The sequence below is a fragment of the Salvia hispanica genome, chromosome 4 (genome assembly GCF_029641045.1).
Source record: "Salvia hispanica isolate PSC_SH4W2 chromosome 4, Shi_PSC_v1, whole genome shotgun sequence".
In the NCBI taxonomy this organism is placed as follows: domain Eukaryota; kingdom Viridiplantae; phylum Streptophyta; class Magnoliopsida; order Lamiales; family Lamiaceae; genus Salvia; species Salvia hispanica.
In genome coordinates this window covers 16411183-16430919 of record NC_142695.1, presented here as the reverse complement: position 1 = coordinate 16430919, position 19737 = coordinate 16411183, and the positions used below count along the sequence as shown (strand labels likewise).

The 19737-nt window shown below is 35.7% G+C and overlaps 3 protein-coding genes across 3 annotated transcripts; 2 read left to right on the top strand and 1 right to left on the bottom strand.

The window, feature by feature from the left end:
- Positions 1 to 5551: 5551 nt before the first annotated feature.
- LOC125196861 (putative BOI-related E3 ubiquitin-protein ligase 2) lies at positions 5552 to 8046 on the top strand. Its single transcript, XM_048095520.2, has 4 exons — positions 5552 to 5708; positions 5824 to 5924; positions 6017 to 6348; positions 7456 to 8046. Exons 1-4 carry the CDS (start codon positions 5626 to 5628, stop codon positions 7981 to 7983), a joined length of 1044 nt encoding a protein of 347 aa, XP_047951477.1. The 5' UTR covers positions 5552 to 5625; the 3' UTR covers positions 7984 to 8046.
- A 1193-nt stretch (positions 8047 to 9239) lies between these two features.
- Positions 9240 to 12324, top strand: LOC125193322 (receptor homology region, transmembrane domain- and RING domain-containing protein 2-like). The gene is made up of 4 exons (XM_048091093.2): positions 9240 to 9634; positions 10547 to 10777; positions 11101 to 11505; positions 11674 to 12324. Exons 1-4 carry the CDS (start codon positions 9508 to 9510, stop codon positions 12069 to 12071), a joined length of 1161 nt encoding a protein of 386 aa, XP_047947050.1. The 5' UTR covers positions 9240 to 9507; the 3' UTR covers positions 12072 to 12324.
- A 479-nt stretch (positions 12325 to 12803) lies between these two features.
- On the bottom strand, positions 12804 to 19428 carry LOC125198961 (phenylalanine--tRNA ligase beta subunit, cytoplasmic-like). Its single transcript, XM_089069505.1, has 19 exons — positions 19287 to 19428; positions 19127 to 19182; positions 18927 to 19027; positions 18576 to 18705; positions 18359 to 18474; positions 18109 to 18175; positions 17795 to 17836; positions 16269 to 16310; positions 16032 to 16108; positions 15673 to 15799; positions 15418 to 15585; positions 15092 to 15220; positions 14895 to 14996; positions 14444 to 14575; positions 14289 to 14363; positions 13706 to 13813; positions 13423 to 13518; positions 13263 to 13346; positions 12804 to 13138 (listed from the first exon to the last, which is right to left on the bottom strand). Exons 1-19 carry the CDS (start codon positions 19342 to 19344, stop codon positions 13070 to 13072), a joined length of 1779 nt encoding a protein of 592 aa, XP_088925631.1. The 5' UTR covers positions 19345 to 19428; the 3' UTR covers positions 12804 to 13069.
- Positions 19429 to 19737: the final 309 nt, after the last annotated feature.

Below are 19737 nucleotides of genomic sequence, written 5' to 3'. Positions count from 1 at the left end.
CCGATTCAAGGCATACTAACACTTTAGGTCATCCAAAACGGATGAGATTTTTTTTCTCACAAGCTCATCTCGACTAACTGAGATACGAGAGAGACGCGCTGCAAGCATCTCTTCCCAGCGAGCATCGTGCGACGAAGAAGGGGTCCAACGACCCCCCTCTCCATGTTGCATGCTCTCATTTGGCACGAATGGACATTTGTATAGCTCTTGACTACTCATTACAAAAATAGAAATTAATAACACCCCCCCCCCTAAAAATAGTACTCCATAGTAACTATTTCACTTTGGTTCGTTCCCTAAAAATAGAAATTTTAGAATCTTTCTATTTTAGGACATGGACCCCACAATCCACTAACTCTACTTTCACTACTTTTTCTCTTCCTCTCTCTTACTTAACTCATTTTTCTTTACCCATCTTACTTTACCAATTCTCTTCACTTACTTTACCAATTGTACATTAAAACACGTGTCGTTTCAAATGTTTCTATTTTATTAATACGGAGCGAGTAACAATTATAAAATTATCTCGTTTCTCCCAATATAAACATTATATTATCATTTTTCATTTTTAGTTTTTTCATTATTGTAGCCTCCAATTAACTTCAAAATCTATAATGCCCCATTCATCACATAAAATTTTTCACTATGATACGGGGTGTTCAGGCTCCATTATAGAGGTCGGGAGCCGGTTCACGACGCCGTCTGATTGGGACGAAGACGACAAAGACTCTAAGCAAAAGACGAGACGGACCAAACCAAGCCGTAAATGCCGACACTCGTTGCAAGCCGTAAATGCCGACACTATCCGTATGACGCCAAAAAGAATTAGCACATGACGAGCTTGTTGCATATCTCCAAAGTCAACTGAGTTTTGTCTCGTTGCTGCAACCATAATTTTAAATATGTATTTATTAGAATTTTCAATAATGTTTTTTTCAATTTTTAGGGATTTTAATTATATAATTTTTTATTTTTAATTAAGTAAGTAAATTAAATAAAACATTTTTTAATTAATTGTATTCTTGAATTAAAAGTAAAGTAGTGTGACCCTAAATAGTTAAGAGAAGAAATGGTAGAGAGATGATGAATTGTCGGTATTATCTCTTGAATAAGAATAGTTAACGGAAGAGATGATAGAATGATGGTGGATTGTAGGTGTTATCTCTTTTAATACTCCGTCCCAAGTTTGTTGAACCATTTCTTTTTTATATGTGATTTAAGAAATTGCTTTGTTAAAGGTTGAAGTGTAGAGAGTAACGTACGAGAGGAAAATATAGTAAAATATGAGAGATGATAAAGTTTTTGCCGAAAAAGAAAATGGCTCAACTACCATAGGACAACCCAAAAAGGAATACGACTTAACTATCTTGGAACGAAACCGAGAGACTAAGATAAAAAAAGTGGTATACGGCCCATAAATAATTAAGAGAGAGTGGAGTGATGATAGTTATGAATGCTTTTATTTTTATTAAATGAATAAAGTATACATGAATTTTTTTGGGAGGGGTGAGAGGGCGCCCTTGCTAACGCATTGGCTCCACCTTGATTAAATAATGGGATATTGACATCTAATATCATGAAATTTTTAAAAAGTTGAGATTTTTCCACGAATTTTGAACTGGCAAATAATATCACGGGCTTTATCCCGAGTTTGTTATTTCCTACCAATGAAAAAATTCCAACTATATTAGATTGAATAACAATTTTGGAGGGTGTACTTCAAGAAAAACTATCATCAAAGATTGAAAAACTTGAAGCTCTCGAAGTTGTTGTCGAGAAATTACGAAAAAAAATTTGTATCATGATATTATTTGCCGGAATTTTTTCATTGGTGGAAAATAATAACCCAGGGTAAAGTTCGTGATATTATTTGCCAATTTCAAAGTTCGTGGAAAAAACTCAACTTTTTGAAAGTTTCGTGATATTAGGTGTCAATATCACTTAGGAATAAATAATTTGTTTTATCAGGTTATATACGATCCTACCTAAACAAAAACAAATACTTCATTCGTTTTATATTAGAGGTTCTGATTGAATCTAACATGAGTTTGAAGAAGTACAAAGAAAAATTGATGAAAAAATAGTGAGATGAATGTCAAAGTTTTATATAGTGTGATGTGATTCAATGACAGATCCAGAAAGCATTCGTCGCGAGGTCGAACAAAATAATAACAAATATAGAAATTTGATAAAAATGCAAAACTAATTTTAAATACAAAAACTAAACCTAAACACAAACACTCATTGTTTAATATACGCGAAGTTCATTAATAATTTTTTTAGTTTATTAACTGCAATATGTTTGACACTCATGAGACGAATAAACCATAAAACATAATTTTCTAAAATAAACTAAATACAAATTAATAATGAACTTCGTATTACTTTATAACAATGACCTCCGTGTTATAAATTATGCATTCTACATTTAAAACTAGTTTTTGCAAATAATACATACTGCGTATTAAATAATTATATAATAGTAGTATTAATTTTGATGGGATACTAGGAAGGAGACATTTGAACATAGTAGTTCGATGATACTCCCTCCGTCTCTGATAGTTTATCCGTCAAAATGAGACAAACTATCTAAAACGGAAGGAGTATATAATAAGAATTGAAGAATGTTAAATAAAAAAAGCAAAACAAAATATCACATATTAGCAGTAATACAAAATAATTTTTAAAGTAAATGACAAAAGAAACCAAAATTAGAAACTTGTTAGCATTCACTTTAATGGATCGATAATGAATTAGTTTGATTTTGCCTCATTTGAGCCTCTTAAGAAAATAAACATTAACTAGGTCATTAACCCTACCCCTATCTATTGATAATTGAAACTAAAAAACTACTACTCCCTTCGTCCCGGCTAAGATGACACATTTCTTAGCCGGCACAGGATTTTAGGAGTTGTTGGTTAAAGTGTTTAATTGGAGACAGAAAAGGTGGGTGTAAGTATTAAAATAGAGAGATAAAGAAAGATGGATATTTTAATAGGAGTGAGAAAAGGTGGTTGAGTATATTAATTGGAGAGAGAGAGTTTCCAAAAAAGGAAATGTGTCATCTTAGTTGGGACAAACTAAAAAGGAAAACGTGTCATCTTAAGCGGGACGGAGGAAGTAATATATAATCATTCCACATTAATGTCAAAAGAAAATTAAAATTACTATATAAATATTTTGACACACTAGTCCTATCACCAATTTGTTTTAGAATGCAATTTATAGATTTCTGTCAAAACTCTCCCACGTGGTATCATCTTCTTGTTTCCAAACAACATCCATCTTTTCTATGGCTTCTAATCCTTCTCTAAGAAATAGCGTGGGTCAGAATCACCTTACTATTAAATAGGTGAAACCGTGAAAGGTCTAAAGGCCGAGTGCCGGCCCTCATAGCTGGCGGCAGGGTCGGTCGTGTTAGAGTTTGTATACTAGAAATCACGTTTCGAGTGATTGAATGCTGTAAAACTCTTATTTTATTTTCCAAGGAATAAAACAGATTATTTTTGTCATAATGTTTGTTATGTTTTACATTTAATGGATGTTATTGCATGTTTAAATGTATAAGTTAACTTAACAAAGTCTAAGTCTTTGTTTTAGTAGACCGGTGTAGGCGACGTCCACTTTAAGGTAACACGGTCAGTCCTGAACAAAGAAAAAGAAGAATTTAATGACGTAGATGGAATTAGACTATCCATCGTGAAAGATTGCAATGTTAGTCCGCATATTTCTAAGCCTTACTGAAATAAGATGACATTGGTGTGGTAAAGCACTGAACAGATCTAACAGCAAGATGAGTCTTTATGCTATTTACTGAAAGGCGAGGTCTTGATAAATATTTGTTTCTTAATCAATGTAGGTTAGCATTGAGCATACGGTATTGATTATGCATTACTTTGACTTATCAAATGGTGCGGGTTTTTCGCAACCCAATAATTCTGATATATTGGGTAGTGGTGATTAATATCTAGCAGTGCTAGGATTGCTATTATATTGAATCGTGCGCGAGGCGAGTCTTGTTTGATAATGTCCTCAAGAGGAGCGCGAAACAATGTTTTATTATTCGGAACCTAGCTAGTTGGAGTTTGATTACTCTAAGAATAATAAATAAGCGTTTCATGCTAAGTCCATTCTTGGAATTAATAAGAAGTTAATTAATTAAGTCCATGACAGACATTAATTAATTAATGGATATTTTTATCTTAAGTGCGGGAAATAAAAGTTAAAACGGAAACCCGGATTACTTATAATTTCAGATTTGGATGGGGAGAGTTCAATATTACTTCTGTAGTGGCTGCTCGTAATATTCCAATTAAAGCTTGTATTAAATTGTTGGTTCAATTTAATTAGTAAAAAGTGAATTGGATGAGCCTATATCCAAAACCTTCTATAGATCCCTGTTTGGGCCCAAAAGGAACTTAATATAAATAGGAGACAAAAAATAACATTGTTATTTTCCAAAAATTCCCCCCCCCCCTAGTGTTTTTCGAATTTTTCCTCTCCTTCGTGGAGTCGAATTTCTTTCTCTTTTATTTAAGTCCTAGTATTCCGGTGAGATCAGCCCACACTGATATTGGAGTAGAAGATCCGTGGCCTAGTATTCAAAGCGTCACGTGGAGAAGTAGCTAGCCATCGTCGATTCTTTGGAGAATCAACAAGGTATTATTTCTGCTCCGTAAAAAAGCATGTTTTAGGTTTCAATTATACTTAAAGCATGATTAATTCAAGTTATGAGCATGATACATGTGAAAATTACGCGAATAGAATTTGTCTAATTAATCTGCTAAATAAATCTGAATTTTATGTGATTTATTTGTTTGATATATTTCGAACGCTTCCGTGCTGCCAGTTCCTTCAATTGGAGACGAGCCATTTCTCGTTTTCACGTCGCCGCAAGATCGCTCCTTGCATGACCCCAACTAAATATGTCGTTAGGTATATTACCTTTTATGGAACGAATGAACGACCGACCCTGCCCGACCCCAACTAGATCTGTCAGATTTATTACTCCCTCCGTCCCAAGGAAGATGACCCCTTCCTTGGGCGGCACGAGATTTTATGCAACTTTATTTTGTGTGTTAAGTGGAGAGAGTAAAGTAAGAGAGAAGGAATAAAATAGAGATGAAGGAATTTTCATTTTAAGTAATGAGTCATCTTGATTGGGACAAATCAAAAAGGAAAGTGAGTCATCTTCAATGGGACGGAGGGAGTACTTTTTATAGAATATCCCGACCCTCCCGACCCCAATTAGATCTGTCAGATTTATTACTTTTTATAGAATAGTCCGACCCTGTCTGATTCCAACTAAATCTGTCGTTAGGTATATTACCTTTTATGGAATGAGTGAACCGAGATTCTTACTTGGGACGGGCTAAAATGGATTATCGACTCTCTTGATATAGAATTAAGGGAGTACTACTTGTTATTGCAAACTTTGGATCATACATGTAGGAATAGTATGAGACGACAATTTCCAATTTATTTTAGAAAATGGGATGAGAAGCAGCAATATCTAGAATTCTCCTATACTAGAAGGATCAGCCTGCAAATACAATAGATTCTCTCTCATCCTTCGCAATATTACTTGCAAGAAAACCCCTTTCTTCTTCTCTCTAGGCGTCAGCCATGGCATCTCTCCCCCAAAATCACTTTCAGCAATTTCTTCAGCAGCCATCCTCTCAGCCGCAGCAGCAATCAAATTCATACAGGTATTTACTCAATCATTCAAAATACTAAAACATAACCTTTACAAAAATCAATTCATTTTCTCTTTCACATTCAAAACCCCTCATTTAATCAATTCGCTTCTTTACTTCCTTTCAGGGATATGTATAACGGCAACGTCGACGGCCAGATTTCTCAGCAAGTGCCCTACTTCAATACCCCCAATCTTCTTGATCAGCACCCCCCTTACATTCCTCCTTGTAATTTACCCTAATCTCTCTCTTATTGCCGATTGCTTTCTCTTTTAGTGCGATTTTATTTCAATTTCCTAATTTCTTCTCTAATTTTTCAGTTCAAGTTGCGGGCTTGGCTCTTGGCCCGACCCACGATGAGAACGGGCTGGAATCTCAGTGGAATTTAGGGCTCGAGGCCAAGAAAAAGCGCCCAATTGAACAAGTTTTTCTGGAGAATAATTTGAATAACAACAGCAGCAACAACAATTCCCAGATATCCTCTGTGGATTTGTTGCAGGCCCGCTCAGTGTCAACCGGGCTGGGCCTTTCGTTGGAGAATCCCCGATTGACATCTTCTGGTGACTCGGCGTTGCTAGGACTGGTCGGTGACTCTCTTGATCGTGAGTTGATGAGACAAGATGCTGAGATTGATAGATACATTAAACTTCAGGTGAGAATTTTGGTTTCTTGAAAAACAGTTCCTCCTCTTTTCAGTGTTCAATTGTTTGGTTGAGTTGACTGTGTGTCATGATATCGATGGTCTATAATGGATTGTCATTGCTGGTGTGGATGATTTATGCTTCAATTTTGTAAAATTACGGATCTTTTTAGCTATATGAATAGAATCAAGAGATCATATTTTGGTTGTGTATTGAATTGAGTTAGGTTTAACTTTTAAGCCTAATGTTGTATTGTTGTTGAAGGCATTTTTTTTCTTGTTTTGATGAGAACTGTAATTTTTGACTTTCTATTGCAAAATCACAATCATTTGGACTTGAGTTAGGTTTTGTTTCAAGGCAATCTGGTAATTGTAGATCCTTTCAAAGTGATATTATTTCTTCCTTTTTGGCATTTGATCATTCCTTGCTGCTGTGAAGGTTGTATTTTGCATGCAAAGTGAGATAGAAATATAGAATTAACTTTAGACATCTACCATTGTTTAAATATCATGCCGGATCCATTGTAATTTTCTGCATTCTCCTCAGCTGTGCACTGCTATTTTTTGGTTATGTTGCATGGTAATGCAAGAAACTCTTGTCTTTTAAGTTTTTATTCAAGTTTATGTAGTACTGTAACAAACATACACATGCTTGATACTAGTAAACATTGTGAACATGTCCAAACCTTTGAAATGGACATGGCTGTTTGATTATAATCCTATTGAAGGACCAAAGATCTCGATATCCTTTTTATTCATCTCTCTTGATCTGCAGAGTTCTTTTTTTTTTGCAAATCCTAGAAATATCATATGGATATCACAGCCTTAAAAGTTGCAAACTTCATCTCAGACAAAGAAATGTGCTACTATAAGTTTCATAGCCTGTGTATGTAGTATCACACAAGGAAATTCTTGAGCATGTATAGTTTTCCAATCATTGCTACTGGTAAGATCCAGATTCAAGGCGGAAGTGCTACTCTTTTGCAACTGATTTAATTAACACTGATTGTTTGTTGAACCTTAAACATACTACTACGATTTCGTTAACGTTTTTTTGTGTATATTGCCATTACAAGGAATTCTGTGTCATTAGACAACGGTTTGTTTATTTTTTGACAGGGTGAACGCTTGCGACAAGCTATTCTGGAAAAATTCCAAGCAACCAAAGTCCAGACCATGTCATATGTTGAAGAGAAGGTTCTACAGAAGCTCCGGGAGAAAGAGGCTGAGATGGAAGATATTAACAAAAAGAATGTGGAACTTGAATTACGTTTGGAGCAGCTCGCTCTGGAGGCAAACGCTTGGCAACAACGGGCAAAATATAGCGAGAACATGGTTAACACCCTCAAGCACAACCTACAGCAGGTATACGCACAAAGCAGGGACAGTAAAGAAGGGTGTGGCGATAGCGAGGTTGATGACACAGCATCGTGCTGCAATGGCCAACCGGTCGACTTCCACCTCCTCCGCAAGGACAACAACGAGATGAAGGAGTTGATGACGTGTAAGGTGTGCAGAGCAAACGAAGTGTGCATGCTTTTGTTACCTTGTAAACATGTATGTTTGTGTAAAGATTGTGAAAGCAAGTTGAGTGTGTGTCCCTTGTGTCAGTCCTCCAAGTACATAGGCATGGAGGTTTATATGTAATGGAATTATATGAATCTAACGCTGACTCTGTCTTAATTCTAATAGACTTGGTTCTTGCCTTTAGGACTTGATCATCACCTTTACCATATTTCTCTCTTGGTAATTGGTAACAATATATATTTCTTGTATTCAGTCGATATGTAATTGGTAAAATGTTTTACCAACTAAATTGGAGATTTATGATTTTGTGGTGCATAAATTTGTAGATTCTTTTATAAGTGCATCAATCATTATACACGTTGGAAATTATTTACTCATTATTATAAATTACTCCATATTGAAAGTTGAAAAACCAACCTTCAGAAATGTTGCACCATCGCATATGGGATCCTGATTTTTAAAATATAGTAGTAGCATCCAAATTATTTACTCATTGTAATCTTGCATTTATAATAATAAAAAAAATAATTTGATATATTATATTATACTAATTATAAATTTCAATTTTCAAATTTAACATATTAATGCTGCCATTTATCTCCCTTTCCCGAATATCTTCTTCGATTTACCTTAGTGTCATTAAACAAAATATTTGTTCTAGGATAATGTCATTTTGGGGAATTAATTTATTAAGACCTCATTCCACAATGAATATTCACCAATTAACTTTGAATGTTATTTTGGGGAATTAATTTATTAAGACCTCACCCCACAATGAATATTCATGTGTTTTTTTTTTTTTTTTTGATCCGTGCAAAAAACTGATCAATTTTTGTACATGACTCGCTATTTTTTGATAATATGACCAAACTTCTTCGATCATTGGTGTTTTTTTTTTCTTTTTGGAGAATGAGTATATAAAATAAATTCTCTCTCTTTACTCTACTTATTTAAAAAACTCTTTACCCTACTTAATTAAAAAATACTACTATCTTTTCAATCAAACTGCGATTTATAATTTAAAAAATTTAACATAAGGCTTACATATTTATGCGTAGTAACTAGCCAGCACGTTTTAGTGTATAACAAAAAAAAAATGAAGTCAACTAGAAAAAAGTAAATAAATAAATGAAGTCTAGTAGTACTAACATTTAAAATGAAATTGATGATAGCAGTCCACTAACCAAAACAAGAGGATTTTTTTTACAAAATATCCCAACCAAAAATAATCTTGGTTCACGTTAAATTGTTTATAAATCGATTTTTAATGTTAATTTTTAAAAATAATTAATCCGAAATCTCAAATCTTTAATTTTCTTTTCATTAAGCATGGACCTTTAAGTGGTTGATAATATCTTTAAATAGTGAATCGTAATCTGAATTGATAATTCCCCAGAAATGACTCGCTGATCATATACGAGCATATGACTGATCCAAAATTCACGAAATTCTTTTGCAAAAGCCCTAAAAAGTATTGCTGCAGTATGGAAGTTGATGTTTTAATTTTATAAATTTGTTTGAATCTTGCATGAATTTTGGGAAAATAATAAGAAATAATCAATTTTTCTTTCAAGAGAGAATTAGGGCTGCGGATTTTGTTAAAATCCAAAGAAAAGATTGAAAATTTGCCAAGTTTAAGAGAGGATGTTGAATTTGTGGGTATTTTTGTGCTGCATTTCCTATTTCATGGGTTCTTTCGCAGCTGCTGGAAATGTGGTCATGATTGCAAAGAATGTAACTTTTTCTTTCGACGACATTGAAGCTAACTTTGGTGAGTTTTTATTTTATTTTATGAAATTTTTTCCTTTCCCCTTTTTTCTTTTCATATTTTGTATGGTTCATTTCGTGGAATTTGGTAATTTGGTTTATGGGTGTATTTGAATAATAGTTTCATAAACTTTGCCACTGGTTATTCCTATGCCAAAGGTTATGGTTAACATTTGTTTCAATTTCAAATTATGTTTCTTCTTACATTTCATTGTTTGTGGTTGAAAAATGTATAATGGTGCAACATTTAATCTGTATGGGAAAGAATATATTATAAGTATGCAGTACTTTTGGTACTTGAATTGATTGAGCCTCTTTCATTCTGTTCATTCTACTCATGTGGGTGTTTGTGTGTAGTTTTAAACTTGTGTTGTATCTCGTTTCACGACAGAATTCTCTTAAGTTTACGAACTGTATCTGAGGAGGGAGTTTCAACTGTGATTAAATACTTTTTTTATTGCTGATTGAATAATCAAGAATGTTGTTTTTGCGCCTCTGCATATCCATAGCTTGTGATGGTTTCTCTTTGGTAAACAAAATGATCAAGAATGCTGTTTTTGTGTCTTAGGTATGTCCATAGCTTGTGATGGTTTCTCTTTAGTAGACAAAATGATCAAGAACGCCGTTTTTTGTGCCTGTTGATACATAGCTTCTGATGGTTGCTCTTTAGTTTACAAAATGATCAAGAACCTCGTTTTTGAATCCGTGTATCCATAGCTTCTGACGGTTGCTCTTTAGTAAACAAAGTGACCAAGAATGTTGTTTTGTGTCTCTTGTGTATCCATAGCTTCTGATGGTTTCTCCTTATAAACGAAATGATCAAGAGCATCATTTTTGTCTGTATATATATCCATAGCTTGTGATTGTTTCGCTTTAGTGTACAAAATGGACTGATGATAGATTTCTGTGGTTCTAGCACCCTCGGTGAGAGAGTCTGGAATATGTGGGACAGTGAGCATTGCAGATCCTTTGGATGCTTGCTCGCTGCTGACCAACGAGATAGTTTCGAGTATGAATGGCACCAGATATCCATTCGTGTTGATAATCAGAGGTGGATGTAGCTTTGAGGACAAAATTAGACGAGCACAAGCTGCTGGATTTGAAGCAGCCATTGTCTATGACAACGGAACCAGCGATTTAGTTGCAAGTAATCTTCTCTTTTTCAGCAACTTTTTTAATGAGAAATTCATGGATTTGATGTTGTGTTTTCATTATATAGTGACTATAGTCTTATATCTTATGTGGAATGGCTGGTGGATGAGATTTCAGAGGTTGAAAATTGAGCCATTATGTTTTTTTGTTCATGAATTAAGCTAATTAAGGGGGTTTGAAACTTTATCCCTACCCCTCTCCTACTAAGTGGTAATCACCGGAACCACAGACCTTCCTTTTGCTTTATTCTTTGGTTTTTGACTGCTTGTGAGGTTCAAGCATGTGAAAATATGATTTGTACTTCAATTTAAAATGCAGTGGCTGGAAATCCCGTTGGTATAAATATCAATGCAGTGTTTATCTCGAAAGTTTCCGGGGAAACACTTGCTACATATGCTGGTACAGCTGATTTGCAGCTGTGGATTGTCCCAAGCTATGAGAATCCGTCTTGGTCTATGATAGCTCTGTCATTCATCTCTTTACTCGGTGTCTCAGCCGTGTTAGCTACTTGCTTCTTCGTGAGAAGGCACCGGTTCAGAAGTGAAAGGCCACTAGCACCCCGTGTGAGAGAGTTCCACGGGATAAGCAGTCGTCTGGTGAAGGCGATGCCCAGCCTGATCTTCACAGCTGTTCTTGAGGACAACTGTACCTCTCAAACGTGCGCTATATGTCTCGAAGACTACAGTGTCGGAGAAAAGCTCAGAGTCCTTCCATGTCAACACAGTAAGTCTTCAACTGAAATACTCCTTCCGTCCCATTGATCTTGGCATGTTTCCTTTTTGCGCAATCACTTACACTAACCTAAATAACCGTATGGAAATGAAAGAAGCCTAGTGTAATAATTTTTCGCTAGGCCATCTGCTCAAGTGATTTTTACGTTGCTTTTGACAGAATTCCACGCTGCCTGTGTCGACACCTGGTTAACGTCATGGAGAACCTTCTGCCCCGTCTGCAAGCGAGATGCAAAAACAAAAACCACGAAGCCTCCAGCATCAGAGTCCACACCCTTGCTACCAGCTTCCCTCTCTCCATCTTCGGCTTCTTCACCGGAGTCATCATCGCCTATGCAGATACGGCCATCAGTTTCACTCATCTACAACCTGCATTCTCATCAACCGCCCCAGAGTGATACACCTCCTCTCCAACCCGATAGTGCTTGTGCAGTGACGTCTAACCCAACCACCTACACATCGTTGTCGACTCTCAGTTCCATATACGTCCTGCCCTATGTTCCGGCTGCAGGTAATGTTTCATCGACCTACTTTGGTTCTTCAAGTCACGCGTCGTAGGGAGTCGTTTGCAGCGACTATTGCAAATTGTACATGGTATTATAGGGAAATGTTTTAGCATCTAGAAGTGGATGGAAGGTTGTGACAGTGTATGTATATGTAGGTTGTTCTCGCTCATATCTGTCAATTTTATTCTTCTTTTTTTCATTTTTTTTTCATTTCTTCTTTGTTTGTGTAATTATGTTGTAATTATTGTTGTTGTAACTTTTTTTACTGGGATGATGAAATAAAATGTTTATAGTACCATACTGAAGCAGATTTTTGTAACTTTTTGGCGCTTATTTCACTTTGTTTAGAGATCATATCTAAACTTATTTTTTGGGTAAAACTGAACCTCATTGTTTTATCACGTGAATTTATGACTCTTTTAGAGACAAAATGCAATCTTTTCTTAACCACCCTATTTCATTTCATAATTTGATATTCCATATGCAATCATATAAAACATTTTTTAGTTGAATACTGCTGGATCTATGAGTGTTCTTGCATGAGTGTTCTTGCAGTTGTCTTCTAGCATTTTAATGGTAATCTTTAATAAGTGATGATAGATTATTTTATTGCATTGTGAGGGGTGGATGAGGAGTGGAGTAGGAAAAGTGGATGAGGAGATCCTTACCGCATTTTAATGGCTATTTCTAAAAATAATTTGTGACAATGACAAAGTCAAAAACCATAAAAGACAAATGATTATAGCATTTTTTGCTCTACAACTAGTACAATATGCAGACCAAGTGCAGAAACAATTTTTCACCATAAATAATTTTACATATGGACCAAACATAGTAGTATGGAATAATCTGATGAACACAATCTTCCCAAATTTTTGTTTTCATGTCAAAAAAGCATACAATTAATTCCAGCAAAATCATGAATTATCCCAAATACTAAAGTAGGTGAGAAATATAACTGCATGGGCATAAATTTAAATCAAAATATTACAGAAAATGAAAACCGTATGTCCTCCTTTGATGCTACAAGTATAAGATTTTTGTTATGCTTTAGAGGAATTTCTCAATGTCGATTTCCACAAAGGAGCATGGGTCTGGAATGTCGAAGTTATGCAACACCTGAGTCGAACATGATTTAACACATTTAACAGTTGAAGAATCATATACCCTCAAAACTAGTAAAAAAGCCAAAAATCTGGAAAAGAGAGAGTAATTGGGGAAATGGACCGAATAATCAGCGTACCTGTGGGTGCACAATTCCAAAAGTGCCAATTTTATCTCCTTTGTATATGATGTGTGCTTGTCTACCTTTAAGATACTCCGGTTCCTGCACCCAGGATATTATAGTGAGGATATCATTCGAAAGAAGATCTATACAACAGTCGAGCTAAAACAAGACATACATTTGAACTTTCTATGTAGTAGCCTGTCTTGTCTCCAGGTGATACAAATGGAGTTCCCAACACTTCCATGATTCTATCTACAAGGCCATGTATCAGCTGGAAAAAAAAAGAATCTCATTCAATTACAACGTGGCACGAATAAAGTGACAATCTTTTGTATCTGACAAGCAAACTATCAGATTTTGGAGTTGGATTAAGAAAAAAAGAAAAGGCATAGACAGTGACAAAGCTGAATAGAGGTTACAAATAGGTTGAGGTAATTAAGAGGTTAGATATGGGTTACCTCAAATCCAGAAGTAGATCCACAATGCAAAGCTGCAAGCTTTCGGCGATTGGATGCACCAACATCTTTTTTCTCATCCAATAGCACCACATCACCCACTTCAAAGATCTAAAGCAATACGGCAGTCATGCTCTTTAGCAACGTATAGTGGGAATTTTGTAGAATGGCATTACATGAATGCATATGGACCGTGTCTAAACCACATGATCACAAAGAGTATTGAAATTCATACATGCATAAAAATAGACAGATACAGGCATGCAACACCACCTTCCTTACGGGTAATTATCTAAGGGGATTAAGATACTCATCATTCACATCATCAAAATATTGCATTTGGCAGATAAAACAAACTTTTATTCTTTACTTAGCCACAGCAACATACAAGGGAAAAGTAATTTAATGTTGCACAAAATATATAAAAAGCAGCTGCCACTTTTTTTGCAGACTATATAAGTCAACTGCTTTATCTATTTATTTTTCTTTTTTTGCCTACTCTAGAAGTGGTTCTGTCATTATGAGGCAACTATTCTTGCTAATGTATGCAGAAGAAGCAAGAATGTGGAGTAGAAGTTATCATTACTTTGATTGGTTTTGGATGATCTTTATTGTGCCCAACTGTTTTCAATATGCCGGGCATGAGAGTGGTGCGAACAACCTGTAACAAGTAGATCAAAAAATTAACAAACCAAAATATATATAAGTGGGAAAGAAGTAGGCATTGGAAATTAACTGAACCTCAAAATCAGCTGAGCGAGGATTCCCGTTAATCACTGCAGTTTTGTCTTCCTCCCTGTTAAGCATGGTGGAAATTTCTTTGCTTGAGCATAATATCCAAGTCAAAACCTCCGTGTAGCCAACCGTTGCAATCTAAGAGGTATAAGTACAACATCAGGTCAAAAGCAAGAAACTCCAACTGAAAGTGCTCAACTAACAAGCAGAAAAGACATGTGACAGAATGAATAAAAAATACAAAGAAAAGCATGAATCAGGATGATTAGCTGCAGTTTGCAGAATCGACTTAAGCAGTAAACTGCTGATATAATTTTGTATATCAAGAAAAAGAAACATACGGACTAAGCAGGCATCAAATGTAAGAAGATTATATGGTATTAATCTTTAGAACTAAACATCTAATAAGTAGGTATAAGCAATAGAATACATAATTATAAGATCTGTATCATCCTACCTGTTCTCGAATAAGATCACTGAACTTATTCAATAATTGTGGCTTCACAGATGGAAATGTTATCTTTGGAATTTCATTGTAGCCATAAGCAATAGCCACATCCTAAAACAGAAGGGAAAGGGAAACAATAGTCAGGTAAGTACACAGGCCACAAGGAGAGATATAATCTTGCATAAGATAAAGACGGAACTGGATACCTCAGCCACATCACAAGGATGAAGAATGTCACTTCTAGTGGGAGGAACTGATATTGTGAAGCTGGCTTCATTCTTCTCTGATACTGAGTGCTTGGCATGTAATTGCATTTTATTCAACAGACGAGCAGACTGAAATTTGATATATGTATGTTAGTCTTAAGTGCTTTTTGCTCACTTAGCAGTATCAACATTATAGTTAAATTGGAGCCATTCAGATGAAGAAACACTTAAGATAGAGCCATTCAGATGAAGGGACAAAGGAAAGCAAAGAGAGGCATAAATGACAACAATCAGGAGGGAAATTGATCACCAACAGTATCAAATACCTCATGTGCTGGCAGGGATACCCCAATAAGCTTGGTGATGTAAGATATAGGAACCTCCATTTGGTAAAGAGACAGATCTGGTGACACATATGATCTTCCATCGGTGTATGTCACTTCGACTGGCTCAACCTCATACTTCCTTTCACAATACATAGAGAACATGGTAACCTGCATAAAAGGAAACAATACAACTACTAAGATAAATAGAGATGTCACAATTCAAAAGTTAGACCAGCAGATCTGTTCTACATATACCATTGTGTTCAAAACAATATTGGCCTTTGTTAGGTCTGTGGCAGTGCATTCAATAAAAACATTCTTTGTCTTCAAGGTAATGGCCGAATGTGCACCATTGATAATGGGAGGTAAGGACAAAACAGTTCTGCAGAAAGTGAAGTGGCATGTATCAGATCAAATGTTAATCAAGCAGAACAGCAGCCAGCAACACTAAAAATCTAAGCTTTGTAACTATTAGACATGAAATTTTGAGGAAGAAAGAATATTGGGCAAACAAACAAAGGTAAACAAACTAACATGTCTAGGACACATCAAGTACAGAAGAAGAGTAAAAGACTAACAACAAAATACCCTGTGATTGTGGAAAAGTAGACTACCTTTTCTGGTCATATATGACAGGGTAAACTGGTGAACCCTCAATTATATGCAAGAACTTCTTCAATTTCAGATCTTTCTGTAAAACAATTTAAAGGTATATGGTCACAAATCACAAAAGCATAATCATTTACTAGTGGATACATTCAAAAAGAATTGGTTGCCCAGGAGCAACTCACAACAAGAACTTGATGTGTATAGGTACAATATTACATGTAGTAATCAAGTGTAAGACTCACCTTATAAAATTCCATTAGCTCATCAGCTGAGAAGTTCCTCGTCTGGGAAATTGGAGATTCAACATATTCAGCTTACTATATGAAATGATATTTAAAACATTATCATGCAGCTATTCATAATTAGCAAAAATGGAACGGCTCTAGTCTGAGTCTACAAGTGGTTTTGAGTAATACTCCCTCCGTCCCAGTTTAAGAGTCACATTTTGCCATAAAAGTCCGTCCCAGTTTAGGAGTCACATTTAGAATCTTCCATATTTGGACATAAAATTTTACCCCACTATTCATCAAAACTACACCCAAATGCCATTATCTACATAAAAATAAACCAAAAAAAAGACAGAAAAACCCAAAAGTCAAACCATCTCACTTTCCACCAACTCACTTAATTTATTACACACTCACCATCTCACTTCATTTATTACACACTCCACCAATTTCTTAAAACCCGTGCCATAACTAATTGGCACTCCTAAACTGAGACGGAGGGAGTATTTTAATATGTGAAGGACAGGGGACTGGCAGGTATCTTTATTCCAGTTAGGTATGACGGGTAGCGGGTCCCTGCTACTCAAAGAAATCAGGTGTAAAGTTGGGATAGGGTGCTTGATATCTGAAGCTGTCAATCGGGTAATACCCGCAAACCCACCAGTATTACAGTAACACAGCAGACTTAATTTCTCTTCATCTCCTCTCTACTCTCAAACCCGCCAGGCAATCACCCACTCACGGCCAACACTCGTCGGTCGACGCCTCAACCGCCCTCAGCCCTCACCCGATGGTCGTCACCGCCACGCGCCACGTGTACAACGACGACGGTCCTCTCACAGTCGCACGGTCAGCCCTCACCTCTCACCCGTCGGTCTCCCCCAGCCATCTTCTCCGCCGCTGACGAGATACTGAACACTGAACCAACTCAAGCTTTCTAAAATCTACATGTCCAGCCCTCTCCTCTCACACGGTAGTTGACGACAAGTCATGAGAGGTATACTACTGTTTCCAATGGAACAGTAAATTAAAAGTTTTCATTTGAACTTCAAAAATTGGATTGTTTCATTTAAACTTGAAAATTGAAAACGAAAATTCTAAGCTTGAAGAATAGTGAACACCTCAGATTTTGTAACTTGGAAAATTTGCAAAACTGGAATGGTTAGTTACTCAGTAAAAAAAATTAAATAGGGTCGGGTACTCGGGTATGAGTAACCGGCTCGGATATCGGGACATGGAGGGTCGGTTATTGGGACAGAGATTTCCGGCAAAATCGGGTGTGGGTACCCGTTTCATCAGGGCTAATTCCATTAACACACTTTGATTATAGTATATATTTATCTTTGTAACAAATGTTACTATGTAAGTGGTTACCTTCTAATGCCAATAGTAACATTAAAAGATATGACAAATTGAACATAATCATTTTTACTGAAAAGCTATTTGTGAACTTTGAGACTTTGAGGCCTTTACTACTACCACAACATTCATGAAAATAATAGCTAGATTCACGATAACTCCAAATAAATAAATAGGAATACCTGTTTTAGTGGGGTGAAGTTTATGTCTTTCGGTGCTAATGCCTGAAAATCATTCAGAAAAATTGATTAAATGTTAATTTCATTTCCATCGGAAGGGAAGAGTGCCAACTGCAGTCAGGATGAGACCATCTTTTGGGGTTAAAAACTTGGACTGCAAACTTTACCTAGTTCTTATGTTCAAATTGGAAACAAACCAAAAAGGGTATTTAACCAGTCAAACTAGCACCCTAAAAATCAAGAACGAGTAAAGCAAGGTCATAACTATAAAAGCAGTAGGTCCCATGGGTATTGCAAAAATACGTATAAACTTATACCTCATATGTAAAAGGGCCTTCTATTGTATCCAAATCATGCGTTCCAATTGCAACCAATGTTCTTCGCCTATATACATGCAAGAATAAATGCAAAAGGACCATATGAGAAAATGCTGTAAAGCAGTGATGGTAGTTTTATCCAGCAAATGATACTGAAGGCATGCCAAACCCCACCTTGATAGAGTAACAATCCTAAAATATAATTCATAGAGATAAGCAGTCTGTCACGTCTCAGATAAGATAGCTTTACCGGCAAATATTCTGGTGAAGGCGGTCTTGAAGATCAATGAAGCTATTATATCGAGCTTCATCAAATGTAACACCTCTTAAAACAGCGCACACAACATATGGCCGGATTTGAGATGTCTGTATTGAAAGAAAATTAAATAATCAAGCAGCAATCCAACAAAGTAAATGATAAATAAATAAAAATTTGATGAAACCAACTAGTTTTATGCTGTTCGTACCTCTGGTTTTACATGCATTTTGAGCATAGATTCCTTGCTGATGTTTGCCACAATATAAGTAGGTATCGAATCAAGCCCCGCAAATATCCGCAGTGATTGTGACAACCCCTCAAGGCAAAGTAAATCATATCTGATGTATACATCAAATAAAGAAAATGATAACTCTCTCAATAACTTTCCAAATTACAGTGAATTTTGCTAATACAAATCAATTGAAACTGGTCACACTTAAGTAATCTACTCCACTAGCATGGACTATGTGATTTCCTCACAATAACTAGAAATGAACTCATTTAATCATCTAATTAGACCTACATTGCAGCATCTACATAGCATGATTACAAAAAATACCTATTAGCAGGAACTTCAATTTTGTAAATCACTTCCTCGTCTTCAGAAGGTTCCTCTTCTTCCAAATGCTTCTCTTTTCGTATAATTGCCTTTTCCGTAGTCTAATTTCACATTTATCCAAACAAAAAAAAAAGTCATCAAAACTGAAATACTCCAGTTGTTCTCAAATTTGACTCGTATTTATCAAAATTCATACACACCACATCGTCAAGCTCGATTCCGAACTGAAAGCACAAATCTTCAAACTCTTCTTGAGCTTTATCGTACCCAGAAGTGAAAAATGAGTCAAGATTTGACTAACTTCAACAAGCTTATACAAGTATGTGACGTAAATAGAGAGATAAAAGTGAAATTCCGTACTGTAGGTGCGTTCTAGAGCTGCGAACAGGCGATCTCGGCCTACGCTGACGGTGGGCATGGTGGTTTGCGGCGGCGATTGAATCTGTTTCAACTCTTTCAACGCTGTGAGTTTTTGGCATTATTATTTTCTGCGCTTTGATCAATTCGGGCTGAGAATTTTGGGCTTTGTTTTTATTTATTGGGCTTTCCAGTTAAACGGGCTCTAATTTAGGGCTTATATTTTAAGATGACAAGTCTTTTTCTTTTCTACTCAGTTTTTTCCTTTTAAAGCGTTTTTCGTCTTTAGTTATTCAACTTATAACTTTAATTGTTTTTGGTTCAAAGTAGTTTATAGAATGCAAACCTATTCAATGAAATTAAATATTTACGCGTGATTGCATTTGAACATATTGTATCAAATATTCAAACTACAATATATTATATAATACTGTAATAACATAAATAATAATAC

Excerpts from the sequence above, each read along its gene's own strand:
- LOC125196861 (XM_048095520.2), top strand. The coding sequence starts at position 5,626 with ATGGCATCTCTCCCCCAAAATCACTTTCAGCAATTTCTTCAGCAGCCA. Across the intron at positions 5,925-6,016 it reads CCCCCCTTACATTCCTCCTT|TTCAAGTTGCGGGCTTGGCT; the intron begins GTAATTTACCCT and ends CTAATTTTTCAG. Across the intron at positions 6,349-7,455 it reads ATAGATACATTAAACTTCAG|GGTGAACGCTTGCGACAAGC; the intron begins GTGAGAATTTTG and ends ATTTTTTGACAG.
- LOC125193322 (XM_048091093.2), top strand. The coding sequence starts at position 9,508 with ATGTTGAATTTGTGGGTATTTTTGTGCTGCATTTCCTATTTCATGGGT. Across the intron at positions 10,778-11,100 it reads AACCAGCGATTTAGTTGCAA|TGGCTGGAAATCCCGTTGGT; the intron begins GTAATCTTCTCT and ends TTTAAAATGCAG. Across the intron at positions 11,506-11,673 it reads AGTCCTTCCATGTCAACACA|AATTCCACGCTGCCTGTGTC; the intron begins GTAAGTCTTCAA and ends TGCTTTTGACAG.
- LOC125198961 (XM_089069505.1), bottom strand. The coding sequence starts at position 19,344 with ATGCCCACCGTCAGCGTAGGCCGAGATCGCCTGTTCGCAGCTCTAGAA. Across the intron at positions 18,706-18,926 it reads ATTGAAGTTCCTGCTAATAG|ATATGATTTACTTTGCCTTG; the intron begins GTATTTTTTGTA and ends TGTATACATCAG. Across the intron at positions 13,814-14,288 it reads ATCATCCAAAACCAATCAAA|ATCTTTGAAGTGGGTGATGT; the intron begins GTAATGATAACT and ends GTATTGCTTTAG.